The sequence below is a fragment of the Oncorhynchus masou genome, chromosome 31 (genome assembly GCF_036934945.1).
Source record: "Oncorhynchus masou masou isolate Uvic2021 chromosome 31, UVic_Omas_1.1, whole genome shotgun sequence".
NCBI classification, from domain to species: Eukaryota; Metazoa; Chordata; class Actinopteri; order Salmoniformes; family Salmonidae; genus Oncorhynchus; species Oncorhynchus masou.
Genome location: NC_088242.1, coordinates 100,198,300 through 100,222,170, shown reverse-complemented (window position 1 = coordinate 100,222,170; position 23,871 = coordinate 100,198,300). Strand labels below are relative to the sequence as shown.

The 23,871-nt window shown below is 43.6% G+C and overlaps 1 protein-coding gene across 1 annotated transcript in view; it reads left to right on the top strand.

Moving 5' to 3' along the window:
• Positions 1 to 17,117, top strand: part of LOC135524819 (ras-related protein Rab-6B-like) — a 119,699-nt gene extending 102,582 nt beyond the window's left edge. Inside the window, exon 7 of the mRNA XM_064952669.1 lies at positions 15,020 to 17,117. Within this exon, the coding sequence (XP_064808741.1) occupies positions 15,020 to 15,084 (65 nt within the window). The 3' untranslated portion in view covers positions 15,085 to 17,117. The remainder of the gene's footprint in view (positions 1 to 15,019) is intronic.
• The last annotated feature ends 6,754 nt before the right edge of the window (positions 17,118 to 23,871 follow it).

The window sequence follows — 23,871 nt, the reverse complement described above, 5'->3', positions numbered from 1 at the left end:
ACTGAACTACAGAGGACCATGTTCTACTAACTGAACTACAGATGACCATGTTCTACTAACTGAACTACAGACGACCATGTTCTACTAACTGAACTACAGAGGACCATGTTCTACTAACTGAACTACAGAGGACCATGCTCTACCAACTGAACTACAGAGGACCATGCTCTACCAACTGAACTACAGATGACCATCTTCTACTAACTACAGAGGACCATGCTCTACCAACTGAACTACAGATGACCATCTTCTACTAACTACAGAGGACCATGCTCTACCAACTGAACTTCAGAGGACCATGTTCTACTAACTACAGAGGACCATGCTCTACCAACTGAACTTCAGAGGACCATGTTCTACTAACTACAGAGGACCATGCTCTATCAACTGAACTACAGTGGACCATGCTCTACAAACTGAACTACAGAGGACCATGTTCTACTAACTACAGAGGACCATGCTCTATCAACTGAACTACATAGGACCATAATCTACCAACTGAACTACAGAGGACCATGTTCTACTAACTGAACCACAGAGGACCATGTTCTACTAACTGAACCACAGAGGACCTGGAGCCATGCTCTACCAACTGAACTACAGAGGACCTGGAGCCATGCTCTACTAACTGAACTACAGATGACCATATTCTACTAACTACAGAGGACCATGATCTACCAACTGAACTACAGAGGACCATGTTCTACTAACTACAGAGGACCATGCTCTACCAACTGAACGACAGAGGACCATGTTCTACGAACTACAGATGACCATGCTCTACTAACTGAACTACAGAGGACCATGCTCTACTAACTGAACTACAGAGGACCATGTTCAACTAACTGAACTACAGAGGATCATGTTCTACTAACTGAACTACAGAGGACCATGTTCTACTAACTGAACTACAGAGGACCATGTTCTACTAACTGAACTACAGAGGACCTGGAGCCATGCTATACTAACTGAACTACAGAGGACCATGTTCTACTAACTACAGAGGACCATGTTCTACCAACTGAACTACAGAGGGCCATGTTCTACTAACTGAACTACAGAGGACCATGCTCTACCAACTGAACTTCAGAGGACCATGTTCTACTTACTGAACTACAGAGGACCTGGAGCCATGCTCTACTAACTGAACTACAGAGGACCATGTTCTACAAACTGAACTACAGAGGACCATGTTCTACTAACTGAACTACAGACGACCATGTTCTACTAACTGAACTACAGAGGACCATGCTCTACCAACTGAGCTACAGAAGACCATGTTCTACAAACTGAACTACAGAGGACCATGTTCTACTATCTGAACTACAGACAACCATGTTCTACTAACTGAACTACAGAGGACCTGGAGCCATGCTCTACCAACTGAAATACAGAGGACCATGTTCTACTAACTGAACTACAGAGGACCATGCTCTACCAACTGAACTACAGAGGACCATGTTCTACTAACTGAACTACAGATGACCATCTTCTACTAACTGAACTACAGAGGACCATGTTCTACTAACTGAACTACAGACGACCATGTTCTACTAACTGAACTACAGAGGACCATGTTCTACTAACTGAACTACAGAGGACCATGCTCTACCAACTGAACTACAGAGGACCATGCTCTACCAACTGAACTACAGATGACCATCTTCTACTAACTACAGAGGACCATGCTCTACCAACTGAACTACAGATGACCATCTTCTACTAACTACAGAGGACCATGCTCTACCAACTGAACTTCAGAGGACCATGTTCTACTAACTACAGAGGACCATGCTCTACCAACTGAACTTCAGAGGACCATGTTCTACTAACTACAGAGGACCATGCTCTATCAACTGAACTACAGTGGACCATGCTCTACAAACTGAACTACAGAGGACCATGTTCTACTAACTACAGAGGACCATGCTCTATCAACTGAACTACATAGGACCATAATCTACCAACTGAACTACAGAGGACCATGTTCTACTAACTGAACCACAGAGGACCATGTTCTACTAACTGAACCACAGAGGACCTGGAGCCATGCTCTACCAACTGAACTACAGAGGACCTGGAGCCATGCTCTACTAACTGAACTACAGATGACCATATTCTACTAACTACAGAGGACCATGATCTACCAACTGAACTTCAGAGGACCATGTTCTACTAACTACAGAGGACCATGCTCTACCAACTGAACGACAGAGGACCATGTTCTACGAACTACAGATGACCATGCTCTACTAACTGAACTACAGAGGACCATGCTCTACTAACTGAACTACAGAGGACCATGTTCAACTAACTGAACTACAGAGGATCATGTTCTACTAACTGAACTACAGAGGACCATGTTCTACTAACTGAACTACAGAGGACCATGTTCTACTAACTGAACTACAGAGGACCTGGAGCCATGCTATACTAACTGAACTACAGAGGACCATGTTCTACTAACTACAGAGGACCATGTTCTACCAACTGAACTACAGAGGGCCATGTTCTACTAACTGAACTACAGAGGACCATGCTCTACCAACTGAACTTCAGAGGACCATGTTCTACTTACTGAACTACAGAGGACCTGGAGCCATGCTCTACTAACTGAACTACAGAGGACCATGTTCTACAAACTGAACTACAGAGGACCATGTTCTACTAACTGAACTACAGACGACCATGTTCTACTAACTGAACTACAGAGGACCATGCTCTACCAACTGAGCTACAGAAGACCATGTTCTACAAACTGAACTACAGAGGACCATGTTCTACTATCTGAACTACAGACAACCATGTTCTACTAACTGAACTACAGAGGACCTGGAGCCATGCTCTACCAACTGAAATACAGAGGACCATGTTCTACTAACTGAACTACAGAGGGCCATGTTCTACTAACTGAACTACAGATGACCATGTTCTACCAACTGAACTACAGAGGACCATGTTCTACTAACTGAACTACAGAGGACCATGTTCTACTAACTGAACTACAGAGGACCATGTTCTACTAACTGAACTACAGGTGACCATGTTCTACTAACTGAACTACAGATGACCATGCTCTACTAACTGAACTACAGAGGACCATGTTCTACAAACTGAACCATAGAGGAAGTCTGCTGCTTGTTGAGACGGTTTTTTGTTCACAATAAATGTGTCAGCAAAGCTTCAATCTGGTCAACAGCATCTTGGCACCAGAACAATGTTTAATGCACTGAAGTGCCTATTAGGACAAACTAACCCACTTGACTGTAGTACTGGCAGGTTGCCCCCCCTCCACCATCCAACTCTCCACTTCTAGTGCCAGGGACATTGTCAACTACCCTTGAACATTCAGAAGCCTTTAATAGGCGTTTGCATAGTTTTGGTGTCAAAAAAATTGTCCAGTTGCCTTTGTTTTTATTAAATTAATACAGACCAACTGGATAGTTGAGAGTTATATTTATGTTCTCTTCCTGCTCTGTTCTGCTCTGTTCACTTCCTGCTCTGTTCTGCTCTGTTCTCTTCCTGGTCTGTTCTGCTCTGTTCTCTTCCTGCTCTGTTCTCTTCCTGCTCTGTTCTCTTCCTGCTCTGTTCTGCTCTGTTCACTTCCTGCTCTGTTCACTTCCTGCTCTGTTCTGCTCTGTTCTCTTCCTGCTCTGTTCTGCTCTGTTCTCTTCCTGCTCTGTTCTGCTCTGTTCTCTTCCTGCTCTGTTCTGCTCTGTACTCTTCCTGCTCTGTTCTGCTCTGTTCACTTCCTGCTCTGTTCACTTCCTGCTCTGTTCTGCTCTGTACTCTTCCTGCTCAGTTCTGCTCTGTACTCTTCCTGATCTGTTCTGCTCTGTTCTCTTCCTGCTCTGTTCTGCTCTGTTCTCTTCCTGCTCTGTTCTGCTCTGTTCTCTTCCTGCTCTGTTCTGCTCTGTTCTCTTCCTGCTCTGTTCTGCTCTGTTCTCTTCCTGCTCTGTTCTCTTCCTTCTCTGTTCTGCTCTGTTCTCTTCCTGGTCTGTTCTGCTCTGTTCTCTTCCTGCTCTGTTCTGCTCTGTTCACTTCCTGCTCTGTTCACTTCCTGCTCTGTTCTCTTCCTGCTCTGTTCTTTCCTGCTCTGTTATGCTCTGTTCTCTTCCTGGTCTGTTCTCTTCCTGCTCTGTTCTGCTTTGTTCTGCTCTGTTCTCTTCCTGCTCTCTTCTCTTCCTGCTCTGTTCTCTTCCTGTTCTGTTCTCTCATTAATTAAGGATCTGACCCTTTTTTTCAATTTTCACCTAAAATGACTTACCCAAATCGAAGTGTCTGTAGCTCAGGACCTGAAGCAAGGAAATGTATATTCTTGGTACCATCTGCTGCAGTAGTCTAATTAACGGTCTGGACCTTCTGTTTGTCTGCTACAGTAGTCTAATTAACGGTCTGGACCTTCTGTTTGTCTGCTACAGTAGTCTAATTAACGGTCTGGACCTTCTGTTTGTCTGCTACAGTAGTCTAATTAACGGTCTGGACCTTCTGTTTGTCTGCTACAGTAGTCTAACGGTCTGGACCTTCTGTTTGTCTGCTACAGTAGTCTAATTAACGGTCTGGACCTTCTGTTTGTCTGCTACAGTAGTCTAATTAACGGTCTGGACCTTCTGTTTGTCTGCTACAGTAGTCTAACGGTCTGGACCTTCTGTTTGTCTACTGCAGTAGTCTAATTAACGGTCTGGACCTTCTGTTTGTCTGCTACAGTAGTCTAATTAACGGTCTGGACCTTCTGTTTGTCTGCTACAGTTGTCTAGTTAACGGTCTGGACCTTCTGTTTGTCTGCTACAGTAGTCTAATTAACGGTCTGGACCTTCTGTTTGTCTGCTACAGTAGTCTAATTAACGGTCTGGACCTTCTGTTTGTCTGCTACAGTGGTCTAATTAACGGTCTGGACCTTCTGTTTGTCTGCTACAGTAGTCTAATTAACGGTCTGGACCTTCTGTTTGTGTGCTACAGTAGTCTAATTAACGGTCTGGACCTTCTGTTTGTCTGCTACAGTGGTCTAATTAACGGTCTGGACCTTCTGTTTGTCTGCTACAGTAGTCTATTTAACGGTCTGGACCTTCTGTTTGTCTGCTACAGTAGTCTAACGGTCTGGACCTTCTGTTTGTCTGCTACAGTAGTCTATTTAACGGTCTGGACCTTCTGTTTGTCTGCTACAGTAGTCTAATTAACGGTCTGGACCTTCTGTTTGTCTGCTGCAGTAGTCTAATTAACGGTCTGGACCTTCTGTTTGTCTGCTACAGTAGTCTAATTAACGGTCTGGACCTTCTGTTTGTCTACTACAGTAGTCTAATTAACGGTCTGGACCTTCTGTTTGTCTACCGCAGTAGTCTAATTAACGGTCTGGACCTTCTGTTTGTCTACTGCAGTAGTCTAATTAACGGTCTGGACCTTCTGTTTGTCTGCTACAGTAGTCTAATTAACGGTCTGGACCTTCTGTTTGTCTGCTACAGTAGTCTAATTAACGGTCTGGACCTTCTGTTTGTCTGCTACAGTAGTCTAATTAACGGTCTGGACCTTCTGTTTGTCTGCTACAGTAGTCTAACGGTCTGGACCTTCTGTTTGTCTGCTGCAGTAGTCTAATTAACGGTCTGGACCTTCTGTTTGTCTGCTACTGTAGTCTAATTAACGGTCTGGACCTTCTGTTTGTCTGCTACAGTAGTCTAATTTCCTCAATGTTTCCACCCCAATCCAGGATCAGATAATTACCTTAATCTCCATCCCTGTCTGTGTTTTCTCCGGATTTTAATTAGTTTTAATGGGCTTGGGAGGTTGAAGATGTCTGAGCTGGTGGAGGAGAGGAGGATGAGGTGAAAGAATATAGGGACCCTGCTTTATGACAGGGCATCAGGGTGACACTGATGTCCTTTCCTCCTCGCATCCAGGCCCTCTGTGTCTCTGCTGACATTATATGTGATTCCCAAACGGCACCCCTTTCCCTACGTAGTGCACCACGTTTGACCAGGGCCCATAGAGCTTTGGTCTAAAGTAGGGTACTGCGTAAGGAATTTGGTCGAATACAAACAGTGTAGCTATTCCCGCCGCAAGGCAATCAAACAAACTAAGTGTCAGTATAGAGACAAAGTAGAGTCGCATTTCAACGGCTCAGACACAGGAGGTATGTGGCAGGGTCTACAGTCAATCACGGATTACAACAAGAAAACCAGCCCCGTTTACGGACCAGGATGTCTTGCTCCCAGACAGAATAAACAACTTCTTTGCTCTCTTTGAGGACAATACAGTGCCACTGACAAGGCCCGCTAACAAAACCTGCGGACTTTCCTTCACTGCAGCCGACGTGTGTAAAACATTTAAACGTGTTAACCCTCGCAAGGCTGCAGGCCCAGCCGCGCCCTCAGAGCATGCGCAGACCAGCTGGCTGGTGTGTTTACGGACATATTCAATCTATCCTTATCCCAGTCTGCTGTTCCCACATGCTTCAAGAGGGCCACCATTGTTCCTGTTCCCAAGAAAGCTAAGGTAACTGAGCTAAACGACTACCGCCCCGTCGCACTCACTTCCGTCATCATGAAGTGCTTTGAGAGACTAATCAAGGACAATATCTCCTCCAGCCGACCTGACACCCTAGACCCACTCCAATTTGCTTACCGCCCCAATAGGTCCACAGACGACACAGTCGCAACCACACTACACACTGCCCCATCCCATCTGGACAAGAGGAATACCTATGTGAGAATGCTGTTCATCGACTACAGCTCAGCATTTAACACCATAGTACCCTCGAAACGCGTCATCAAGCTCGAGACGCTGGGTCTCGACCCCGCCCTGTGCAACTGGGTACTGGACTTCCTGACGGGCCGCCCCCTGGTGGTGAGGGTAGGTCACATCTCCACCCCGCTGATCCTCAACACTGGGGCCCTCAATCTCCCTACTGGGGAAGAGAGAGGCCTCTGGACAGTATCGATCTCCCTACTGGGAAAGAGAGAGGCCTCTGGACAGTATCGATCTCCCTACTGGGGAAGAGAGAGGCCTTTGGACAGTATCGATCTCCCTACTGGGGAAGAGAGAGGCCTCTGGACAGTATCGATCTCCCTACTGGGAAAGAGAGAGGCCTCTGGACAGTATCGATCTCCCAACTGGGAAAGAGAGAGGCCTCTGGACAGTATCAATCTCCCTACTGGGAAAGAGAGAGGCCTCTGGACAGTATCGATCTCCCAACTGGGAAAGAGAGAGGCCTCTGGACAGTATCGATCTCCCAACTGGGAAAGAGAGAGGCCTCTGGACAGTATCGATCTCCCTACTGGGAAAGAGAGAGGCCTCTGGACAGTGTCGATCTCCCTACTGGGGAAGAAAGAGGCCTCTGGACAGTATCGATCTCCCTACTGGGAAGAGAGAGGCCTCTGGACAGTGTCGATCTCCCTACTGGGGAAGAAAGAGGCCTCTGGACAGTATCGATCTCCCTACTGGGGAAGAGAGAGGCCTCTGGACAGTATCGATCTCCCTACTGGGGAAGAGAGAGACCTCTGGACAGTATCGATCTCCCTACTGGGAAAGAGAGAGGCCTCTGGACAGTATCGATCTCCCTACTGGGGAAGAAAGAGGCCTCTGGACAGTATCGATCTCCCTACTGGGGAAGAGAGAGGCCTCTGGATAGTATCGATCTCCCTACTGGGAAAGAGAGAGGCCTCTGGACAGTATCGATCTCCCTACTGGGGAAGAGAGAGGCCTCTGGACAGTATCGATCTCCCTACTGGGGAAGAGAGGCCTCTGGACAGCATTTAACACCATAGTACCCTACTCAAGTCGAGATCGATCTCCCTACTGGGGAAGAGAGAGACCTCTGGACAGTATCGATCTCCCTACTGGGAAAGAGAGAGGCCTCTGGACAGTATCGATCTCCCTACTGGGGAAGAAAGAGGCCTCTGGACAGTATCGATCTCCCTACTGGGGAAGAGAGAGGCCTCTGGATAGTATCGATCTCCCTACTGGGAAAGAGAGAGGCCTCTGGACAGTATCAATCTCCCTACTGGGGAAGAGAGAGACCTCTGGACAGTATCGATCTCCCTACTGGGAAAGAGAGAGGCCTCTGGACAGTATCGATCTCCCTACTGGGGAAGAGAGAGACCTCTGGACAGTATCGATCTCCCTACTGGGAAAGAGAGAGGCCTCTGGACAGTATCGATCTCCCTACTGGGGAAGAGAGAGGCCTCTGGACAGTATCGATCTCCCTACTGGGGAAGAGAGAGGCCTCTGGACAGTATCGATCTCCCTACTGGGGAAGAGAGAGTCCTCTGGACAGTATCGATCTCCCTACTGGGGAAGAGAGAGACCTCTGGACAGTATCGATCTCCCTACTGGGGAAGAGAGAGGCCTCTGGACAGTATTGATCTCCCTACTGGGGAAGAGAGAGACCTCTGGACAGTATCGATCTCCCTACTGGGGAAGAGAGAGGCCTCTGGACAGTATTGATCTCCCTACTGGGGAAGAGAGAGGCCTCTGGACAGTATCGATCTCCCTACTGGGGAAGAGAGAGGCCTCTGGACAGTGTCGATCTCCCTACTAGGGAAGAGAGAGACCTCTGGACAGTATTGATCTCCCTACTGGGGAAGAGAGAAGCCTCTGGACAGTATCGATCTCCCTACTAGGGAAGAGAGAGGCCTCTGGACAGTATCGATCTCCCTACTGGGGAAGAGAGAGGCCTCTGGACAGTATTGATCTCCCTACTGGGGAAGAGAGAGGCCTCTGGACAGTATCGATCTCCCTACTGGGGAAGAGAGAGGCCTCTGGACAGTGTCGATCTCCCTACTAGGGAAGAGAGAGACCTCTGGACAGTATTGATCTCCCTACTGGGGAAGAGAGAAGCCTCTGGACAGTATCGATCTCCCTACTAGGGAAGAGAGAGGCCTCTGGACAGTATCGATCTCCCTACTGGGGAAGAGAGAGGCCTCTGGACAGTATTGATCTCCCTACTGGGGAAGAGAGAGGCCTCTGGACAGTATCGATCTCCCTACTGGGAAAGAGAGAGGCCTCTGGACAGTATCGATCTCCCTACTGGGGAAGAGAGAGGCAACATCCATGAGAAGGAGACATGATGAGGGGAGGAGCACAGCGCACATGCATGTTCACTTCTTAAGTGGTTAAGGAAACTCGCTAAGTATGCATGGAAGTACACAAAGGCAACACACACATGCACACATAAGACATGCACCCTCAAGCCCAGTGGTCCGACAGTGACAATAAACATAAAATGCCAGCTCTGCTTTTTCCTGTAACAGTCCACCAGGGATTTGGTAGTTAAAACATTAAAACACAGACAGAAGTTCTGAACGATCGACCGTCTTGCCCTATATCTTTGGGGTGTGGGGGGGGGGGAATTGAGGGCAGATATTTATATTTATGAGATCCAGTTGTTGTAATTGCCTGTTTGAAATGGGGGCAGGTTGTGTTTTGGGATGAGAGAAGGGTGGGTCAGGCTGGAGTGTGTGATTTACTATCGGTGTCAAGGCCTGAGGCACGAACCTCCCCTCTGTTTCTAGTATGGAGCAATCTCTTCTCTTGCTTTAGGCCCTGGCCTGCATATAATTTCCGCTGTAGAGAGGGAGAGGAGAGGAGGAGGTCTCTGTGCAAGGCAGCCTTCTGATGGAGCAGGGTCGTCCATGTTAATAGGAATCTGAAAAACAGCCTGGCTTCGAGCTCCTCTGAGACCCTGTGTGTCCCAAATTGCACTCTATTCCCTTCATAGTGCACCCTATTCCCTTCATAGTGCACTCTATTCCCTTCATAGTGCACCCTATTCCCTTCATAGTGCACCCTATTCCCTTCATAGTGCACCCTATTCCCTTCATAGTGCACCCTGCCATCTACTGCATCTTGCCTATGCCGCTCTGTACCATCACTCATTCATATATCTCTATGTACATATTCTTTATCTCCTTACACTGTGTATAAGACAGTAGTTTTGGAATTGTTAGCTAGATTACTCGTTGGTTATTACTGCATTGTCGGAACTAGAAGCACAAGCATTTCGCTCCACTCGCATTAACATCTGCTAACCATGTGTATGTGACAAATAAAATTTGATTTTATTTGATTTGATATTGCCTTCATAGTGCACCCTATTGCCTTCATAGTGCACCCTATTCCCTTCATAGTGTACCCTATTGCCTTCATAGTGCACCCTATTGCCTTCATAGTGCACCCTATTCCCTTCATAGTGTACCCTATTGCCTTCATAGTGCACCCTATTCCCTTCATAGTGTACCCTATTCCCTTCATAGTGCACTCTATTCCTTTTATAGGGCACCAGGCCAGGCCAGTAGTGCCCTTATATGTAGGGAATAAGGTGCCATTTGTAGTGCCCTATATGTAGGGAATAAGGTGTCATTTGTAGTGCCCTATATGTAGGGAATAAAGTGCCATTTGTAGTACCCTATATGTAGGGAATAAGGTGTCATTTGTAGTGCCCTATATGAAGGGAATAAGGTGTCATTTGTTGTGCCCTATATGTAGGGAATAAGGTGTCATTTGTAGTGCCCTATATGTAGGGAATAAGGGGCCATTTGTAGTGCCCTATATGTAGGGAAAGGTACCATTTGTAGTGCCCTGTATGTAGGGAATAAGGGGCCATTTGTAGTGCCCTATATGTAGGGAATAAGGTGTCATTTGTAGTGCCCTATGTGTAGGGAATAAGGTGTAATTTGTTGTGCCCTGTATGTGGGGAATAAGGTGCCATTTGTAGTGCCCTATATGTAGGGAATAAAGTGTTATTTGTAGTGCCCTATATGTAGCGAATAAGGTGTCATTTGTAGTGCCCTATATGTAGAGAATAAGGGGCCATTTGTAGTGCCCTGCATGTAGGGAATAAGGGGCCATTTGTAGTGTCCTGTATGTAGGGAATAAGGGGCCATTTGTAGTGCCCTGTATGTAGGGAATAAGGGGTCATTTGTAGTGTAGTAGACCTCACAGTGAAATGCTGATTACAACAGATGTAGTAGACCTCACAGTGAAATGCTGAATACAACATGTGTAGTAGACCTCACAGTGAAATGCTGATTACAACAGGTGTAGTAGACCTCACAGTGAAACGCTGAATACAACAGGTGTAGTAGACCTCACAGTGAAATGCTGATTACAACAGGTGTAGTAGACCTCACAGTGAAATGCTGATTACAACAGGTGTAGTAGACCTCACAGTGAAACGCTGAATACAACAGGTGTAGTAGACCTTACAGTGAAACGCTGAATACAACAGGTGTAGTAGACCTCACAGTGAAATGCTGATTACAACAGGTGTAGTAGACCTCACAGTGAAACGCTGAATACAACAGGTGTAGTAGACCTCACAGTGAAATGCTGATTACAACAGATGTAGAACTCACAGTGAAATGCTGATTACAACAGGTGTAGTAGACCTCACAGTGAAATGCTGAATACAACAGGTGTAGTAGACCTCACAGTGAAATGCTGAATACAACAGGTGTAGTAGACCTTACAGTGAAATGCTGATTACAACAGGTGTAATAGACCTTACAGTGAAATGCTGAATACAACAGGTGTAGTAGACCTCACAGTGAAATGCTGATTACAACAGGTGTAATAGACCTTACAGTGAAATGCTGAATACAACAGGTGTAGTAGACCTCACAGTGAAATGCTGAATACAACAGGTGTAGTAGACCTCACAGTGAAATGCTGAATACAACAGGTGTAGAACTCACAGTGAAATGCTGAATACAACAGGTGTAGTAGACCTCACAGTGAAATGCTGAATACAACAGGTGTAGTAGACCTTACAGTGAAATGCTGAATACAACAGGTGTAGAACTCACAGTGAAATGCTGAATACAACAGGTGTAGAACTCACAGTGAAATGCTGAATACAACAGGTGTAGTAGACCTTACAGTGAAATGCTGAATACAACAGGTGTAGAACTCACAGTGAAATGCTGAATACAACAGGTAGACCTCACAGTGAAATGCTGAATACAACAGGTGTAGTAGACCTTACAGTGAAATGCTGAATACAACAGGTGTAGTAGACAGTAGAGAGGTTATATACAGTAGAGAGGCTTTATACAGTAGAGAGGCTATATACAGGAGAGGCTATATACAGTAGATAGGCTATATACAGTAGAGAGGCTATATACAGTAGTGAGGTTATATACAGTATAGAGGTTATATACAGTAGAGAGGTTATATACAGTAGAGGCTACATACAGTAGAGAGGTTATATACAGTAGAGAGGCTATATACAGTAGAGAGGCTATATACAGTAGAGAGGCAATATACAGTAGAGAGGTTATATACAGTAGAGAGGTTATATACAGTAGAGGCTACATACAGTAGAGAGGTTATATACAGTAGAGAGGCTATATACAGTAGAGAGGCAATATACAGTAGAGAGGCTATATACAGTAGAGAGGTTATATACAGTAGAGAGGCTATATACAGTAGAGGCTACATACAGTAGAGAGGCTACATACAGTAGAGAGGCTATATACAGTAGAGAGGCTATATACAGTAGAGAGGTTATATACAGTAGAGAGGTTATATACAGTAGAGGCTACATACAGTAGAGAGGTTATATACAGTAGAGAGGCTATATACAGTAGAGGGGCTATATACAGTAGAGGGGCTATATACAGTAGAGGGGCTATATACACTAGAGAGGCTATATACACTAGAGGGGCTATATACAGTAGAGGGGCTATATACAGTAGAGGGGCTATATACAGTAGAGGGGCTATATACAGTAGAGGGGCTTTATACAGTAGAGGGGCTATATACAGTAGAGGCGATATACAGTGGAGAGGTTATATACAGTAGAGGGGCTATATACACTAGAGAGGTTATATACAGTAGAGAGGCTATATACCGTAGAGAGGCTATATACAGTAGAGATGCTATATACAGTAGAGAAGCTATATACAGTAGAGGCTATATACAGTAGGGAGGCTATATACAGAAGAGAGGCTGTATACAGTAGAGGATATATACAGTAGAGGCTATAGGCTATATACAGTAGAGAGGCTATATACAGTAGAGAGGCTATATACAGTAGAGAGGCTACATACAGTAGAGAGGCTATATACAGTAGAGGGGCTATATACAGTAGAGAGGCTATATACAGTAGAGGGGCTATATACAGTAGAGAGGCTATATACAGTAGAGAGGCTATATACAGTAGAGGCTATATACAGTAGAGAGGCTATATACGGTAGAGAGGCTACATACAGTAGAGAGGCTACATACAGTAGAGAGGCTACATACAGTAGAGAGGCTATATACAGTAGAGAGGCTATATACAGTAGTGAGGCTATAGCAATAAGCGAGGCTAAATACAGTAGAGAGACTATATACAGTAGAGAGGCTATATACAGTAGAGAGGCTATATACAGTAGAGAGGCTATATACAGCAGAGAGGCTATATACAGTAGAGAGGCTATATACAGTAGAGAGGCTATATACAGTAGAGAGGCTATATACAGTAGTGAGGCTATAGCAATAAGCGAGGCTATATACAGTAGAGAGGCTATATACAGTAGAGAGGCTATAGCAATAAGCGAGGCTATATACAGTAGAGAGGCTATATACAGTAGTGAGGCTATAGCAATAAGCGAGGCTATATACAGTAGAGAGGCTATATACAGTAGAGAGGCTATATACAGTAGAGAGGCTATATACAGTAGAGAGGCTATATACAGTAGTGAGGCTATAGCAATAAGCGAGGCTATATACAGTAGAGAGGCTATATACAGTAGAAAGGCTACATACAGTATAGAGGCTATATACAGTAGAGAGGCTACATACAGTAGAGAGGTTATATACAGTAGAGAGGTTATATACAGTAGAGAGGCTATATACAGTAGAGGGGCTACATACAGTAGAGGGGCTATATACAGTAGAGGGGCTATATACAGTAGAGAGGCTATATACAGTAGAGAGGCTATATACAGCAGAGAGGCTATATACAGCAGAGAGGCTATATACAGCAGAGAGGCTATATACAGTAGAGAGGCTATATACAGTAGTGAGGCTATATACAGTAGTGAGGCTATAGCAATAAGCGAGGCTATATACAGTAGAGAGGCTATATACAGTAGAGAGGCTATAGCAATAAGCGAGGCTATATACAGTAGAGAGGCTATATACAGTAGTGAGGCTATAGCAATAAGCGAGGCTATATACAGTAGAGAGGCTATATACAGTAGAGAGGCTATATACAGTAGAGAGGCTATATACAGTAGTGAGGCTATAGCAATAAGCGAGGCTATATACAGTAGAGAGGCTATATACAGTAGAGGGGCTATATACAGTAGAGGGGCTATATACAGTAGAGGGGCTCTATACAGTAGAGAGGCTATATACAGTAGAGAGGCTATATACAGACACCGTTTAGTCAGGCTGATTGAGGTGGTATGTACATGTAGATATGGTTAAAGTGACTGCAGATATGATTGTAAAGTCTATCCATCTCTTGGTATTTTCTTTCGTCCTTTTCTTGAAGAATGCTGTTGCTTTGCTTACTTTGTGTATTGAATGGTTTTATTTTGTGGTAATGGGTTAAGTCTTACTGGGCCTGAATTAAAGAAGCTATAAAGTTAAACTTTCAAAGTAAGAGCTCTGTGTTCCACAGGAGGAGTAAATATTGGACGGTTGATCCGTGAGACCCTGTTATATCACCCTGGTTGCATTGCTGCCTTGAAAGCTGAGACTTTTAGTCGTAGATGAACAACAGCACCACCTAGTGTCACAGAGATCATACTGCAGGTCCAAATTAAAACAGTGCCCGATGTTATGACTTTCGAGGACAGTGAAGCTCCATCCTATTGGATAAGAACGTCTGAGAGGAGCCTTATGCCCTCTCCTTCAATACAAGTGAGAAGGTGGCGAGGAGATGGGGTGCCAGGAATCAGGGTAAGACTATTTTTAGATAAAGACATTGAATTCTGTTTCGCTGGTGTACAGCCGTAGAATTGAAAAGAGCTAATGGTAAACTTATTTTTGCAAATGCCTTCCCCAAAGCTTCCTTAACCTGTCTTTCCCCCCAAAGTGATTGACATCAAGATGGACAAACCGCAAGAGCCTCCGACCACTGAAGGCGCGTGCTCCTGTTGATCCTGATTGGACGGTTTCATCTCCTCCACTTGCTTGTTGTGTTACTTTGGTTGGCCTCCACTTGAGTTTTCAGATTAGACTCTTGGTCTTTTCATCTAAATATTGGTTGGAAACGTTATATTGTTATACATGTAAAACACTGTACTTTATTAACAAATAGTGCCAAAAGAAAAGTCTTAAAATTTATTACAATGATCATAATCATGAACAAAAAAATATCCCTTAACCACATAAAACATGTAATATACTTGTCTTTGTAAAAGTAGAACGGAACGTTTTCTTTTTTTTTCCTTTTTGTGTTTTTGTTAAAGAAATGAAAAGACACAGACAAATTCTCCTCTTGGTTAGAGGCTCAAATGGTACCCTGTCGTTCCCTATATAGTGCACAAATAAAGCCCTGGTAAGTGCACTCTAAATGGAATAGGGTGTCACTGTGATGGAAGGAAAGAGATGAATTGGAACACGCCATCTCTAATGGCTAGAGAGGGCAAACTGACCAGTAACTTTTCACTGAATATCTAATGCATGCATGCCAATTATTATTATTATTTTATATATAGTTTTTTGTTGTATTTTTTTAGGTTGGCCTATGAATGTGTTGTCGTCTGATGTATACCGTTTGGACATTTACATTTAAGTCATTACATTTAAGTCATTACATTTAAGTCATTACATTTAAGTCATGTCATTTGGCAGACGCTCTTATCCAGAGCGACTTACAAATTGGATAGGAAAATGCTCTTAACCTACACGTGTTCACTCATTTATTTTTGTCTTCACAAAATGCTGTGATTGAAGCTGGATTTTAATAGTGTGTGTGTGTGTGTGTGTGTGTGTGTGTGTGTGTGTGTGTGTGTGAGTGTACGCTTTCTATATAAGACACTGTAGAATGCAACCATCCATTGAGGGCAGCTGCCAAGCTGCGTCCTCACAGAGGCCCATGTTCTAGCTGGTTAATCACAACTGCAGAGTGCTTGGGTTTGCCGTGTCTCTCCTCCTAGCTGCTGTTGTTGCGGCTGCACTGTGTCATACTATCTACTACGGTATTGTGGTTAAGTGTTTGTCCCAAAGAGCACCCTACTCCTTATACAGTGGACTACTTTGGACAGGCCAAAACAGGGAATAGAGCAGAGTGGACAGAAGATAGGTCTGCAGAAAGCCTCCTAAACAGTAACTAAAATAAAATAATATATTTTTTAAAACTCATCCTTTTATGCTTTATATGAAGTTCCCCTCCACTGTTTCTGTTCTGTAAAAATAAAAAAGCAGCTTGTCATTCACCACATAAACAAGTTGTGACGGTTCCCTCGTCCTAGCCTGAGGGCCAGTCTGTTTGTGTTATCATGCCAACTCCCTGTCACTCATTGTCATGCCAATTGACAGTCATGGAGTAAACAAGAGGGGGGAAATCAGGCTGTCCTGGTATCTGGTAACAGATACACAGTTCCTGTCAAATAAATCAAGAACAAATGACTCATTTGCACATGTAGACCTTTGAGGTTATTATGAAGTTGTTCCCAGAGGCCTCGATTCCTGTCCGAGTCATTCCCTTTTTATGTGCGTTTTTCTGACTTTAAACTTGAAGCTGCAATCGGTACTTTATTTTTTTTTTTGCATGACAGGACAAAATTCAAAATAGAAATGTGTATTATAGATCTGTTGTTTTCATTGAAAGCAAGTGCTAAGAAGTGGTAGATCTGTTCTATGTGCCCTATTGCTATGCTTCCCGTTTTTAAGTTTCGTTTTTGTATTTTTTTTTTTACTTTTGGTTTTTGTACACCAGCTTCAAACTGCTGAAAATACAAAATTTTTGGTTATTGAAAATATATTTCACAGCGGTTTAGATGGTACAATTATTATTTACACTACACTTGATTGCCTACTTTAAGTTTATATGTGACAAAACAAACTATTAAAATTGTAGTAACCAGAAATGGCGGAGCATTTCTGCGTAGTGTGTCTTTAAGCATGAGAACAGGTCTATTCGTTTTGGGTGGAGATGAAATGAAGAAATAAAGGCGTGTCTGCTGTTACACCAGATTCTGACCTTAATTTAATTCCCTCCTAATTCCACCACCGTTACACACCCGGAAACCATGAATAAATTCGAGCAAACATACCGGTTCCAAGCAGGAAAAACATGATTTTATTTTTTCCTGATAAGAAATAACACCCCTCTCCACGCACTGTAATTTACTACTCGATAAGAGATATTGATAACAGCTAGGTAAAGGAGTCATCCGTTTGGAGAAGGGAATTGGAGATGTAAATGACACTTGTTTTAGATCTATTTTACCTTGTAAAACTCTGGAGACAAATGTGAAACCCAGTCTCATAGCAGCAAACTAAAGCATATCAACTTTCCCACGGTAAAGTTCGTGAAAAGCTGTGCCATTATGCAGAATCTAAGTTGTGCAGCTTTTAAACTCGCGAATGTATTAATTGTAGTCTATCCCGACTGTCTCTATTTCCTGTTTCTATCTTGTTAAATATTGGTCACTATCCGTATCGACCGTCAGTAGTAGTAACAACACAAGTGTTTTGTATTACTGCCAATTTACTGTTCGTTCCCTTCAGTTGGTATAGACTATATTATCATTCTATTTCATTCCATTGTTTCGTTTAGCTCCATTTGTAAACGCCGTCACCGCCATGTGGTTGTTGCCGAGGATCGTTAGTAACGGTTAATAATATATCAAAATAAAATCAAACAGACATATAGGCTAATTAAATCGCTATGGAGTGGAGTGCAAAAAAAATAAACAATATTGATAGAAAAATATACAAAAATAAATAAAAACATTTTAATACAAATGGAGTGGAGTGCAAAAAAATAAATAATAATGATAGAAAAATATACAAAAAAAATTAAATAAAAAACATTTTAATACAAATGGAGTGGAGTGCAAAAAAAATAATACTAATGATGCAAAAATATATTTTTTAAATAAAATACTAAAAGTAAAGAATAAATTAAAATATTTTAATAAAAATGAAGTTGAATGCAGACCAAGCTGCAACAGTTTGAACCTGACCCATGTTGCAATACTTGGCTGTGTCATCACATAGTTCCATGGTTAGAGCAGGTAGTAGATGGGGGTATAGCTTACGATTTGTACACTATTCTCCCTCTTATAGTTCTATGTACATTAATCTTCCAACATTACCATGGGTTAAAAAACTGAATCTGGCAATTTTCAGAATCAATCAAACCACTGTATTTTTTATTCATCAATATATTTTGTGCATGAAGTCTCTCCAAACTTGTTTTGTTGCAATTGGGGCAGCAGGGTAGCCTAGTGGTTAGAGCGTTGGACTAGTAACTGGAAGGTTGCGAGTTCAAACCCCCGAGCTGACAAGGTACAAATACTTTCGTTCTGCCCTTGAACAGGCAGTTAACCTACTGTTCCTAGGTCAGTTAACCCACTGTTCCTAGGCCGTCATTGAAAATAAGAATTTGTTCTTAACTGACTTGCCTGGTTAAATAAAGGTAAAAAAACATACTTTCCTAAAATATGCCTCAATAATCTACAAGATTAGAGTATTTTTTTTAATCTACCAGTTTGTGTTAAAACTGAGCTATAAATGCATATATTTAGATGTCTGTCTTTCATTGATCCCTATCTTCTGAACCCGTTCTCTCAATGTATTTTAAGTCTGTCTGCAAAAATTCTAAATAAAGGTACACCGTATTTAAAGGGATGTTAAGAGAAATGTAGTGAAAAACCCCTATTGAATGAAAAGTCCACCAGAGAATATGTGGGAGGGTTTTCAGCAATTGAATTACATTTAAACAGAAAACCAAGCCTACAAAGCCTGTTATACACCTTAACGGTTGAACTGTTGAACAAGTTGAGGAGACTACATGACTTGGTGTTACATTAGATTGAAAACTGTCATGATTAAAACAAACAAGTCATGCAGGCTCTAGTTTTGTCTTATCTTGATTATTCTCCAGTCGTGTGATTGACTGCTGCAAAGAAAGAGCTAGTTAAGCTGCAGCTGGCCCAGAACAAAGCGGCACGTCATGCTCTCCATTGTAATCAGAGGGCTGTTATAAATGCTATGCTGCCAGTCTCTCTTGGCTCAGAGTTGAGGAGTGTGACTGCATCACTTCTTCTTTTAGAAGAAACAATGTGTTGAAAATCCCAAATTGTTTGCATAGTTAACGTACACACAGCTCTGACACACACATTTACCCCACCAGACATGCCACCAGGGGTCTTTTCACAGTCCCCAGATCCAGAACAAATTCAACAAAGCGTACGGTATTATATAGAGCCATTATTGCATGGAACTTCCTTCTGTCTCATATCAATCAAATAAACAGCAAACCTGGTTTTAATAAACAGATAAAGCAACACCTCGCGGCACAGCGCCTCTCCTCGTTTTGACCCAGATATTTGTGTGTACAGCAATGTGTACTGTTTTTACATGCATATAGTTCTGTCTTTGAGCTGTTCTTGTCTATTCATGTTCTGTATTAGGTCATGTTCTATGTTTTGTGTGTGGACCCCAGGAAGACTAGCTGCTGCTTTCGCAACAGCTGCTGGGGATTCCTAATAAAATACCAAAATATCAAATAAGGTAAGTCTGAATACCAACTACTGAGAAGTGTGGAGTGAAGGCGTGCGAAGGAAAGGCATCATTTCCTAAATCGGAATCGGGGCCTTGAAGCACTTCGTTGTAAATATACATCCTCCAGATATGTCAACTCCCCACGATGACTTATTATTGACTTATTTTCTGCCTGTTGTTTAAACTGTTAAAAAGTTATTACTACCAAAGTGAAGTTGCCATTATGCTGTCATTTTTTTTTATTATAGATTCACAGTGGATGTCGATTAAACTGAATTAATCTGGTCCACTGTTGTGGTTAACCAGTGATCAGAACAAACCCTACTTTTATTTTGAAATGTACGCTATTATTTTCCAATGTCTTATGTGAGACTTTAATGCACTTTTAAGAACATATAGGTGTTTGAGAGTTAGTGAAAATCTAGTTTTGTAGTCTTTCAAACACTGTAAAAAAAAATGACCATCTTCATCACATTTGTAGTACTGTGTCTTGAAGGTTAGTGTAGAGTTAAACATTTGTGAATATCTTACTCACACTTACTCCAAAAAGAGAAGCGCCACCCTTGTGAATACTGGTGAAACATTTAATCCTGACCCACCTAATGAGCCAAATAGTAGTCCAAGTTGGAGCCAAGTGAGCGAGCATCAGAACATGCCTTCAATGGCTGGAGCAACAGCTCTCCATAGTGGGCTTACAAATGCACAGTAAAATACAGTTGAATCTCTGATGTCAGAAGAGTCTCAGACAAAATAAGAAGAAAAAAACCTCAAAGTGAGAACTTCAAGGTAGTTATTAGTCTTCTTCCTGAAGCTTCTGTATTTGAGTTATTGATTTTACACAGCCCTTTGTAAATGTACCCAAGTCTGACTGTGACTGCATACCACACGCTGTTGCCTGAGGACAAGGGCCTGAATTAGGTTTAAAAAAATATACTATTTTAGAATCATATAAATCTCCAGGCCTGGAGAGTCACAGAACTTCAGAACTACGTTGAAGAGAAAGAAAGGACAGGTTACAGGTTAGAGGTTACAGGATACAGGATACAGGTTACAGGATACAGGTTAAAGGTTACAGGATACAGGTTAAAGGTTACAGGATACAGGTTATAGGATACAGGATACAGGTTACAGGATACAGGTTACAGGATACAGGTTATAGGATACAGGTTACAGGATACAGGTTACAGGTTATAGGATACAGGATACAGGTTAAAGGTTACAGGATACAGGATACAGGATACAGGTTACAGGATACAGGTTACAGGATACAGGTTACAGGATACAGGTTACAGGATACAGGTTAAAGGATACAGGTTACAGGATACAGGATACAGGTTACAGGATACAGGTTACAGGTTACAGGTTAAAGGATACAGGATACAGGATACAGGTTACAGGATACAGGTTAAAGGTTAAAGGTCTCCTCTCCTGACCTGGGTACAGCCTCCTCCTCTCCACTATAACAGGACTATAGTTCATGTGTTATCTCCTCTCCTGACCTGGGTACAGCCTCCTCCTCTCCACTATAACAGGGCTATAGTTCATGTGTTATCTCCTCTCCTGACCTGGGTACAGCCTCCTCCTCTCCACTATAACAGGACTATAGTTCATGTGTTATCTCCTGACCTGGGTACAGCCTCCTCCTCTCCACTATAACAGGACTATAGTTCATGTGTTATCTCCTCTCCTGACCTGGGTACAGCCTCCTCCTCTCCACTATAACAGGACTATAGTTCATGTGTTATCTCCTCTCCTGACCTGGGTACAGCCTCCTCCTCTCCACTATAACAGGACTATAGTTCATGTGTTATCTCCTCTCCTGACCTGGGTACAGCCTCCTCCTCTCCACTATAACAGGGCTATAGTTCATGTGTTATCTCCTGACCTGGGTACAGCCTCCTCCTCTCCACTATAACAGGACTATAGTTCATGTGTTATCTCCTGACCTGGGTACAGCCTCCTCCTCTCCACTATAACAGGACTATAGTTCATGTGTTATCTCCTGACCTGGGTACAGCCTCCTCCTCTCCACTATAACAGGACTATAGTTCATGTGTTATCTCCTGACCTGGGTACAGCCTCCTCCTCTCCACTATAACAGGACTATAGTTCATGTGTTATCTCCTGACCTGGGTACAGCCTCCTCCTCTCCACTATAACAGGACTATAGTTCATGTGTTATCTCCTCTCCTGACCTGGGTACAGCCTCCTCCTCTCCACTATAACAGGACTGTAGTTCATGTGTTATCTCCTGACCTGGGTACAGCCTCCTCCTCTCCACTATAACAGGACTATAGTTCATGTGTTATCTCCTGACCTGGGTACAGCCTCCTCCTCTCCACTATAACAGGACTATAGTTCATGTGTTATCTCCTGACCTGGGTACAGCCTCCTCCTCTCCACTATAACACGACTATAGTTCATGTGTTATCTCCTCTCCTGACCTGGGTACAGCCTCCTCCTCTCCACTATAACAGGGCTGTAGTTCATGTGTTATCTCCTCTCCTGACCTGGGTACAGCCTCCTCCTCTCCACTATAACACGACTATAGTACATGTGTTATCTCCTGACCTGGGTACAGCCTCCTCCTCTCCACTATAACAGGACTATAGTTCATGTGTTATCTCCTGACCTGGGTACAGCCTCCTCCTCTCCTCTATAACAGGACTATAGTTCATGTGTTATCTCCTCTCCTGACCTGGGTACAGCCTCCTCCTCTCCACTATAACAGGACTATAGTTCATGTGTTATCTCCTCTCCTGACCTGGGTACAGCCTCCTCCTCTCCACTATAACAGGACTGTAGTTCATGTGTTATCTCCTGACCTGGGTACAACCTCCTCCTCTCCACTATAGCAGGACTATAGTTCATGTGTTATCTCCTGACCTGGGTACAGCCTCCTCCTCTCCACTATAACAGGACTGTAGTTCATGTGTTATCTCCTGACCTGGGTACAGCCTCCTCCTCTCCACTATAACAGGACTATAGTTCATGTGTTATCTCCTGACCTGGGTACAGCCTCCTCCTCTCCACTATAACAGGACTGTAGTTCATGTGTTATCTCCTGACCTGGGTACAGCCTCCTCCTCTCCACTATAACAGGACTGTAGTTCATGTGTTATCTCCTCTCCTGACCTGGGTACAGCCTCCTCCTCTCCTCTATAACAGGACTGTAGTTCATGTGTTATCTCCTCTCCTGACCTGGGTACAGCCTCCTCCTCTCCACTATAACAGGACTATAGTTCATGTGTTATCTCCTGACCTGGGTACAGCCTCCTCCTCTCCACTATAACAGGACTATAGTTCATGTGTTATCTCCTCTCCTGACCTGGGTACAGCCTCCTCCTCTCCACTATAACAGGACTATAGTTCATGTGTTATCTCCTGACCTGGGTACAGCCTCCTCCTCTCCACTATAACAGGACTATAGTTCATGTGTTATCTCCTGACCTGGGTACAGCCTCCTCCTCTCCACTATAACAGGACTGTAGTTCATGTGTTATCTCCTCTCCTGACCTGGGTACAGCCTCCTCCTCTCCACTATAACAGGACTATAGTTCATGTGTTATCTCCTCTCCTGACCTGGGTACAGCCTCCTCCTCTCCACTATAACAGGACAAGAGCGTCTGCTAAATGAATTAAATGTAAATGTAAATGTGTTATCTCCTCTCCTGACCTGGGTACAGCCTCCTCCTCTCCACTATAACAGGGCTATAGTTCATGTGTTATCTCCTGACCTGGGTACAGCCTCCTCCTCTCCACTATAACAGGGCTATAGTTCATGTGTTATCTCCTCTCCTGACCTGGGTACAGCCTCCTCCTCTCCACTATAACAGGACTGTAGTTCATGTGTTATCTCCTCTCCTGACCTGGGTACAGCCTCCTCCTCTCCACTATAACAGGACTGTAGTTCATGTGTTATCTCCTGACCTGGGTACAGCCTCCTCCTCTCCACTATAACACGACTATAGTTCATGTGTTATCTCCTGACCTGGGTACAGCCTCCTCCTCTCCACTATAACAGGACTGTAGTTCATGTGTTATCTCCTCTCCTGACCTGGGTACAGCCTCCTCCTCTCCACTATAACACGACTATAGTTCATGTGTTATCTCCTCTCCTGACCTGGGTACAGCCTCCTCCTCTCCACTATAACAGGACTGTAGTTCATGTGTTATCTCCTGACCTGGGTACAGCCTCCTCCTCTCCAC